Source organism: Mesoplodon bidens (assembly GCF_964165515.1).
Source record: "Mesoplodon bidens genome assembly, chromosome: 10".
NCBI classification, from domain to species: Eukaryota; Metazoa; Chordata; class Mammalia; order Artiodactyla; family Ziphiidae; genus Mesoplodon; species Mesoplodon bidens.
The window spans coordinates 61,070,397-61,080,409 of NC_138172.1; the positions used below are offsets into that span (position 1 = coordinate 61,070,397).

General features: G+C 38.5%; 1 protein-coding gene across 1 annotated transcript; it reads right to left on the reverse strand.

Moving 5' to 3' along the window:
• Positions 1–757: 757 nt before the first annotated feature.
• LOC308623367 (E3 SUMO-protein ligase KIAA1586-like) lies at positions 758–9,791 on the reverse strand. Its single transcript, XM_081245647.1, has 4 exons — positions 9,687–9,791; positions 9,075–9,158; positions 5,154–5,234; positions 758–3,824 (listed from the first exon to the last, which is right to left on the reverse strand). Exons 1-4 carry the CDS (start codon positions 9,705–9,707, stop codon positions 1,755–1,757), a joined length of 2,256 nt encoding a protein of 751 aa, XP_081101773.1. The 5' UTR covers positions 9,708–9,791; the 3' UTR covers positions 758–1,754.
• Between the last annotated feature and the right edge of the window lie 222 nt (positions 9,792–10,013).

Genomic DNA, 10,013 nt, shown 5'->3' on the forward strand with positions numbered 1-10,013 from the left:
GAAATTATTTCTTTGTAAATTTTTAAGTCCTATGAGACAAAATGCACTCCAAGTATTACTTGGACAGCACATTTGCTATTACATAACTCATCTAAAGCTAAAGAAAAGTACCTGTAATTTTTCAGATTTTGAATCCATTAATCTTTAATATTGTTAAAAATTCCTGTATTCTACAGGCAACATTTGGTGACTACTGAAGACTCTGTACTTTTTTATAAGACATTTTTAGGCTTTAACTCATAAATTTCTAACAATTTCTATAACTAAAATAATGAACTTTACTATCCATCTATCTAAAACTAGTTCTTTTTCATGCAAGAATCCAAGCTGTTTTATATCTGGCCAAACTTAACAAACTCAATCCTTTTAAAAATTGTTCAAAAAAATTCTGTTGGACATTTCATTGTGATTTCAGGCGACTAAATTTCAATTCTTTTTTGACTTTTGAAAGGTAACTTCATTCACTCATTCATTATGCATTTGCTGGAACTGTCTCAATATTGTTACCTTACTGTCTTATTTTTTGTTAAATTATAGCTTGTTTTTCTCTGCCACAACAAACTGCAATCGTCATTCACTGTGAAATCTGCAACATACCTTCTTCCAGTCTTTCTGTTTACTGTCCCAGTTGTAGGACTAGCTTCTGCAGTTCTACTTGTTGCTTTTTCAGTATGCCTTCATTTTAAAATTTAAAGTTCGTTCATATTCATGTCTAAACTAGAAAAATAATAAGTAAAACAAGTATATCAATTACCAATTATGATTTACAGAAGTAATCACTGTAATTCCTGTTGTCAGCGTAAAATATTCAGATAAATACACTACGTTACATTGATTCATAGGAAAAAATAATTTACACTGAATCCAACACCAACTCAATCAGTGATGTTTATATGTAATACCAGACATAGCACATGGAGTCTGACAAGCACATTCCAACAATCACACCTTAAGCAAGATAACAAAGTTAAATGTATTTTGAAAAAAACAAATAAGTTGAGTTCAACAAAAATATTTCACACTGCTTTAGTTTTTATGTTTAATTAAAATTAATTTTAAAATCTACTTTCTTAGTCCTACTGAACTCATTTCAAATGCTTAATAGCCACATGTTGCTAGTGGTTACCATATTAGATAGTGCAGATATAGAAATGAGAAAGATAAAAGTCACAAGGCTTGTAGTTTTTATTCCATTTCTCTTTTATTTGATATAACTTCCAGGGCTTAGAAGTCATCTGGGTTATATTACTCTTTCATATCCTCACAAAAAAATAAAACAAAGCAAAAATGGAATTGTTGGATGTTCTGTATAGGATCCCCTGAAATATGTATTTGGCCCACTCTAGCAGACATGGACCAACCTCTAAAAACCCATTGCTCCTAAAAACAATCAACTTTATCTCTTTGGAGAATGCCTTTTAAACAGCAACGTGCTGAATAAAGTTTAACAACTGGCTTTTGAAATAAAAATGTATGTATATAAAAGATGTGAAGCATACAATTTACAAATGATAAAATCATATACATACTTTTTTCTCTTTGTCCACGCCATGCGGCTTGCAGGATCTTAGTTCCTTGACCAGGGATTGAACCCAGGCCACGGCAGTGAAAGTACCAAGACCTAACCAGGGAATTCCCACACAATACTCTTTACTGTACGGTCCATATAGCCAACTGATTCTCACAGGCTTTTGTTGACTTTTGCCGAACTCTTGTATCTGTAGCTAACCTGTGATTGCAATTTGACCAGGATTTTACAAAGGGAGTTGCATCCCAATCAGCTCTTTTCCCAACAAACTTATAGTCATTAAATCTGATATATGACCTACTGTTAAACTATTTCTCACCCTTGTACAAATTATGTGCATTAAATTGAAACCTCTTTCAGCTTCAGCACTATTGACGGCAATGGTGCTAACTATCTTTTTAGCTTTTTGTACGGTTGTAGGAATTGAAACATTGTTTGACTTTACATTATTATTTACAAATTCCCGAAAATCATTCAAATCAATTTCGAATTTTAAAATTTCACACAAATGAAATAATTTTTTTTCACCAGTTATCCATGGTGAAGTTATTTCTTCATAAGGCCATGTAAAAGGTTCTAGCAAATCAAAATAATTAAAAATACTTTCATCATGGTTCCTGTCAGATAAAAGACGTAAGTTCATGTGTTGAATTAGATTTTCTAGTAACATGTTCCTAGGAAGGGCATTAAATTTATTATTTTTATTAAATGGAATATCTTTAAACTTATCTGACTTAATCAAACCTTCAATTTGAGATTCATGCTTTCCAGCACCAATTTTTAAATTTTCCAAGGCTTTTAGGGTGTGTTTGATCAATTTTTGTGCTTTCTGAATGTTAGTTGAGCTTGACTGTAACGCAGTTGAAAGTAGTGAAAATTCTTCAAGAATGTCAATCATTAAAGCAAGGTCTTGCAAGAAATTAATGTTAGCTAATCTCTTGGCCAAACCAGAATGAGAATGAGAAAAATGCATATATAATACAGGATATGCACGCCATACAGCAGTAGCAGCTTGAAAACTACATGCTGCCCATTTTGGTCCCAGTATCCGGCCAATTTTAACAATTTCAATTTCAAGATCTTTAGCTACATTTTCTAAAAGCTTGTTTTGATTTTTATTAGATTGATCATAAGTAGAATAAATTTTATCGAGAAATATTTTTAAATGATTCACCTGTTTTATTTCAGATATTGAATCATCAAGGGACAAGTGCAATCGACGGTTTAAACAGTTCCAAATATTGATTTCAGGAAAATTTTCTAACAACTTTGTAGCTACTCCAGACTTTCTTCCCAGCACTGTATTAGCACCATCAGAACAAAATGCAATTAAATTTGCTTTCAAATATTCATTAGTGACACCACAATCATTTAAAGTACTCAATAATGTATTGAAAATACACTCTGCTGTGGTTGACACCAGTTCTTTTAAAGCAACAAATAACATAATGGGTGCAAGAACCGACTGAACTGTGCACTGGAGATAAATCACGAGGGTCCTTTTCTTTGAAACTGTGGATGCCTCATCAACTACAACACAGATTTTGGCATTTTCTTCTATAATATTCTTAAATATTGTCATCTTCATTTTTTTTGCAATATGCTCTGCTAGTCTTGTTGCACTGTATCGTGTATTTAAACAACTGACCTCTCCATTTTTCTCTTGTAATTCTATTGCCCCTTCAATATCAGATAAAGGTCTATTATGTTTTATTAAACTATAAACAGTATTGAAAACTTTCACAGTAGCATCAATATTTTTATTACTTTGTTTATGCACTAAATTAGAAACTGAGTCATTAACTGATTCCTTTAACAAATCCTGAATTTTACCATGGGCTTTAGAAACATCATGTTCCCTAATTTTTTTTCGCAGAGAAGCTTGTCTAGTACTTTTATTACTGCCATTAGGGGTTACTAAATATGCAATCCACTCCTTGGACACATGGACATGCTTTTCTGCTTTCAACCCCAAACGCCGAACTGTTGAGCAATCCTTACATCCTAATTTACCTTCTTTTATTTCAAGCCATTTGTACTGTTCTATAAACATAAATGCTTGTTTTTCATTCCAACAATCTGGAAGCACAAGATTATCCATTTCTTCCTTTGGTGAACATGATGGCTTTTCTTCAATGATTGGTTGTTCAACAGATTTGAAATTTGATTCCTTAGACTTAGACAATCCACAATAGTTTTTGTTCCTATTATTACTTTCTGTGCCTATTTTCACTTTCTTCGCATTTAAAAAATGCAAAAAATCACCCTGTCGTTTTGGAATTTTAGGGAACAAAATCTGAAAAATAATTTTACATATGTAAGTAAAAGTCATGATAACACTTTTAGAGTTAATGTAAAAACTTCTGTTAATGATTTCTTTATATAATTTTAGAAATAAATTTTTTAAACTAGAATACTTACCTTGATTTTCAGTTTATACCTATAACTTCAATATGACTTGCTATTTCTTGAAAAATGCACTATCAGTTTTTTGAATTCTATAGCCAATAATAATGTCACAAAATCTGACTGAACTTTTGATGATCACCCAATTCAACAGAAAAGTTGCTCATATGATTTACAAGTATGGTTCTAGTGTGAAGAGTGGTTGATACTTTCATTTACATTATTAAGAATGTAAAAAAAGATGTATATCAGAACTCCACTCATTCATCAATGATAACATCAACATCTTTGTTGAATCAATGAAGAGTTTTCAAATACTGCAAGATTTCCTCAATTTTTTGTATAGCATAGAGTCTAGTAGATAGAGACCTATGTTTTTAGGCTTAATCTATGTTAACATTTCATCCATCACTTCCTTCAGTTTAGACAATGAACAAATAATAAATCACGACCTGCTCTGTACAATAGTTTGCCAATTACCTCGCTGTAAACACTTCCATCTTCCTTCAGGAGCACATTGTTATACCATATTTCTACCACACAGTACAACAGATGTAAATAACCTCAAGTGTGTAGACATTAGGGTATGAAGAGTTTTGAGCATCTATTACCTTAAACATGATAATCTATTTACTTTTAAATTTTTATATACTTAAATTTTTAAACTGATGTATAGTTGATTTACAACGTTATGTTAGTTTCTGGAGTACAGCAAAGTGATTCAGTTATATATATTCTTTTTTCACTTTCTTTTTCCATTATAGGTTATTACAAAATACAGTAGGACCCTGTTGTCTATCCACTTTATATACAGTAGTTTGTATCTGCAAATTCCTAACTCCTAATTTATCCCTCCCCTATCTTTCCCCTTCGGTAACCATAAATTTGTTTTCTATGTCTGTGAGTCTGTTTCTGTTTTGTAAATAAGTTAATTTGTATCATACTTTAGATTCCATATATAAGTAGTATCATATGGTGTTTGTCTTTCTCCTTCTGACTTACTTCACTTAGTATGATAATCTCTAGGTCTATCCATGTTGCTGCAAATGGATTATTTCATTCTTTCTTATGGCTGAGTTATACTTGAATTTTTAATAATGCCTATGTTTAACAATCAGCTCAAATTTAACAAACAATTCTTGCAAGCCAGTTCAAGCCACCTCCAGCACATACTGCACTTAATGACACAACTGAAGGAACACAAATATAATATACTTACATCACTATGATAGGTACTACGCTCTTTATCATCACCACAGACCAGATCAATGTATTCAAGAACAGGTCTTGATGGTCCCTCCTAAAAAGGAAGTCAGCAAATTTACAAGTCATTAACAATCATTCAAACCAAATGTGCCTTTACAATCACTAGGGGTTTTTTGGTTGGAATTAGCAAGAATTCCTGTGAAGAGGTGGCCTGACCAGTGGTGCAAAATAATCAGAAACAGAACCAGCAGAGGTAAAGATTCAGAGAACACCAATATGCAATGATGACAAAACCCAAAAAGAGCCTAAATCTATATAGAGGAAAAAAGCCATGTACTCCTTTAGAAACGGGAAGTAGACCAGGGATAATGTTAAAAAGACACAGATATCATGGTACAGTATTTTTTAACTGGGATGGTTATCAATAATCTTTTACACATCTAAGCTCAAAAGCATGGAGTTCTTTGATATCTCTGCTTCATCCTCCATATCCTTATGCAACCAAATATCAAATCTCTTCAATCTTTTCTTTACATACATACTACCTTCAACATACACCAGGCCTTAAATACCCCAGTTGAAAACCCAGATTTTATTTTACAGGCAAAGGAATCAACTAGTAGTGTTGAGACGGGAACCACATTAAAGCTGTGCTTCAAGAAGATTAGGAGACAGGACTTCCCTAAGACTCCATGCTCCCAATGCAGGGGGCCCAGGTTCAATCCCTGGTCAGGGAACTAGATCCCACATGCCATAACTAAAGATCCCATGTGCCTCAACTGAAGATCCTGTGTGCCACAACTAAAAAAAGATCCTGCAGGCCACAACGAAGATCCCACATGTTGCAAAGAAGATCCCGCATGCCGCAACTAAGAGCCAGCACAGCCAAATAAATAAATATTTTAAAAAATAAAAAATAAACTTGAACTGCTAATTATTTAAAAAAAAAAAAAGAAGAAAATTAGGAGAGTATGAAATGTGGGATGATCAGTTAAGAAGAAAACCAGGGCTTCCCTGGTGGCGCAGTGGTTGAGAGTCCACCTGCCGATGCAGGGGACGTGGGTTCGTGCCCTGGTCCAGGAAGATCCCACATGCCGCGGAGCGGCTGGGTCCGTGAGCCATGGCCACTGAGCCTACGCGTCCGGAGCCTGTGCTCCGCAACGGGAGAGGCCACAACAGTGAGAGGTCCGCGTACCACAAAATAAAAAAAAAAAAAAAAAAAAAAAGGAAGAAAACCAATGCAGACAAATGGTAATTTAATACTAAAGTAGAGTGAGGGCAAGGATAATAATGAGCAAGTGCCCTCTTCTGTATGTACACTGCACTTCAGGAAAATTTACACCAAAGATAAGAGCTCTTTCTGTACTCCCCAATTTTCATCATTCCTTTTTTTTAGCATATTGTGTTTAGTTTGGGGCTTATGTATAGGGCAGCATACAAAGAGGATGCTGTGCCACAATGCAGACTGAGGCTGGAAAATAAGATTTATACAAAAAAACTAAGAAATCCAAACCAGAATACGTCAAGTAGTAACATACTTCTTTTTTTTTTTTTTCCCCCCGCCGGTATGCGGGCCTCTCACTGTTGTGGCCTCCCCCACCGCGGAGCACAGGCTCCGGACACGCAGGCTCAGCGGCCATGGCTCACGGGCCCAGCCACTCCGCGGCACGTGGGATCCTCCCAGACCGGGGCACGAACCCGTCTCCCCTGCATCGGCAGGCGGAAGCCCAACCACTGCGCCACCAGGGAAGCCCAGTAACATACTTCTTGATAAAAAATATAAAAAGAACACAAAAATTGTTTTGTATCTGAGAACCCTCAAGCAGAGCATTGTACCCAGTAGCATTTCATCTTCTTTGGATGATACTATAAAAACATAGTAATAAACACATCCTGATGGAACCCAGCATAGGATGGGGTGAGAGGAAAGTAAATTCTGATCTGAATGTAGTTTAAAGTAGAATTAAATGATCCTTTTTATGTGGCACCATTTAAATGCAACAGGAATATTTTTACTAGATTCTTCTCGTACTGCAATTCCACTCAGTGCATATAATTCATTTCTTATTGAGCTGTCAAATCTTCAATCCTCTAATTGTAAACAAGGCTATTTCTAAGAGGTTCTATCAAGCTGGATGTACACTACTCTGGATGCGAAGATACAAAAAAAATCTCTATATTTAAAATAAAATTTAAATTAAGATTTCTAAACCTCACCTGAACACAAGCTGATATATTACTATTAACTCAGTCAGAATTTACAACATGATTATGCATTTAATCCTGAGAGTATGACACAAAATTACACCTATTTATTTCTCCAACCTTAATTTTGTAGAATCCTACTGTGTTTCTCAAAATAAGGCACACAAATCATAAACACTTGTGTCACGCCTAGCTAGAGCTGCACAAAACACCATCAAGGTCATCATATCCTATTCATTGTCTTTATACCACGGTCAGGAAGAACCTAAATTATTTTTCCTAATGACACCTGCAATCCTCTTTCCAAATGTTTTTCAGTACAAAAACAGACATCATGGCTCTTCAATTTCCACAGCTACATCGCTTACTCCTCACCACATTGGGAGGCAAAGTGAGCATACAATCCTTCTTGGTATCCCCAAATTTATAAAAGTTCCAAGTGTCAAGAAAAAAGTACCACATGCACTATTGTGGGGAAGAATGTCAAGGAAATGATCTTGATCTTTTAAAGAATTTCTATATAACCCTACTAGAACATAAAAACAATGTTACCACAACCTTTAGGGAGGGAATTTTGTTTCATTTAAAAACAAGTCATTTGCAAGAGGGAGGAGATATGGGGATACATGTGTATGTATAGCTGATTCACTTTGTAATAAAGCAGAAACTAACACACCATTGTAAAGCAATTATACTCCAATAAAGATGTCAAAAAAAACTGAAAAAAATTAATATAAAAATAAAAACAAGTCAATTACATGGTTGCCTTAAACCTACAGCAACTAAGAAACACACAAACATTAAACAGGCAAACCTTTAAAAAAGATTATACACCTTTAACAGCAAACCTCAACTAACTACAATATTCAAAAAGAGTCGTTCACAGTAGAAATATTCTCTAGCTAACTAAGATACTACTTTAAGCAGAGCCTTTATAAAACTTTAACAGTGTGGGGTGGAAATTATCCTCAAGTGTATCATAGCACCCCCTTCAGTTTTTGCAACCAGTGTTTTACAAAGTGTGTTCACAGCTTCATTCACCCCTGCATTTGCACCAACATGAAGATTCCTGGGCCCCACCTCCCATTTCTGATTCCATAGGTCTGGAGTGAGGTCCAGGAATCCACACACTTCTACTTACTCATGCTTGAAAACTACTGTCCGAAGGGAATAAAAACAGAAAGATACAGGATGCTCCTGGTGATACGGGCCCTTCACTGTGAACCTCGCCTGCTGGACTGTGCTGTAACGGGATGAGCTCGGAGCTTAGTGAAGTCTTCAAGCCACCCACCTTCACGTTATGGAGACACACAGGCTCAGAAGGTGAGTTCCTGCAGCCCTTCTGGTTTTCTACCTCATTCCTCATCACTAGCCGCCCCTTCTCCCTAACCTGTGTGCTATCTTTTAGAAGTTACTCTTGTCTCATTTCAAAACAGTCTTAGGAGACCACAACCCTGCGTACATGAACGGCTCTAAGTGCAGGGGAAGAGGCGAGATTCAGGGTACAACACGCACCGCAGGCCACAGGCTTTGTGATGCCTAGTGGGGCTGCTCAGACACCTCTTCGGGCAAACTCCCTACTCCTATGCCCTGCTCCACAGTGTACAGTCCCTATCAGACATTCACACACGTTTGCTGCATGATGAACGAACAGGTGAGGGGTACTCACATCACGGCTTATCACGCATAGTCTCTGACTCGGAAAAACCCGAATATCGCCACTACTTACCCTAACGAACTGAATGTCATCTTCATCTTCCTCGGGTGTTGACTCGGACGCCTCAGGCCCAGCTGGAGGGACACATTCTATTATCTATAAAAATAAGCCAAAACACGGTTATCTAGACAACCCCGCACTTACAGAAGGAGATTTTTCCGAAGGGAACGAAGAAGGAAAGCTCTCGCGGAGACCTAACGGAGCCCCAGCCTCCGCGAGCCCGAGCTCGCGCCCGTGGACCGCAGGGGCCCCTCCGCACCCCTTCTCCCAGGAGCAGGGAGCACGCTCCCCCAAGAGGCAGTCGGCCTCGGAACCCACGCCGCGCCCGCGCCGAGCATTGGTCCCCGAGCCGGGCGGCCCTTGTTGCTGCGGGGCCCTCTCCCCCAGGCCCACTAGGTTCCCAGGCCCCAGACGCTAGGCCCCAAACTCTAGGCCTCCAGACCCCCAGGCCCCTAGTCCGCCAGGCCCCAGATCCCAAACCCCCCAGGCCCAGGCCCCCAGACCCCCAGGCCTCCTAGGCCCCCCAGGCCTCCTAGGCCCCAGGGCCCCTAAGCCCCCCGGACCCCAAGTCCGGCCCAGCACCCCCCGGGCTCTGCACAAGGCCGGGCCCAGCCCGCTACTCACCTCCGACCCTGGGTCTTCCATCTCCCCGCCGCCGCCGCCACTGGCGGCAGAAAGGGCTGCAAACCGCTTCCCGTGAGCAGCAGCCCAGTAGGCCCGTACGGCCTGGCTTCACTCTTAGAGTCCCGGACACACTCGCCCGCCGCGCGGGCTGCTGGGAACTGTAGTTCCGGCCGCGCCGAGATCGCTCCGCGCGCGGAGGGGCGCGGGAAGACTGAGCTACTGCGCATGCGCTCCTCGAGAACCTTCTGCTGCTCAAGTGGAATCAGTAGGTGACCTTTCTCTCCCAACTTCTCTCTCTGTTTTCTGTTTTAGAACAAAATTGTGGTT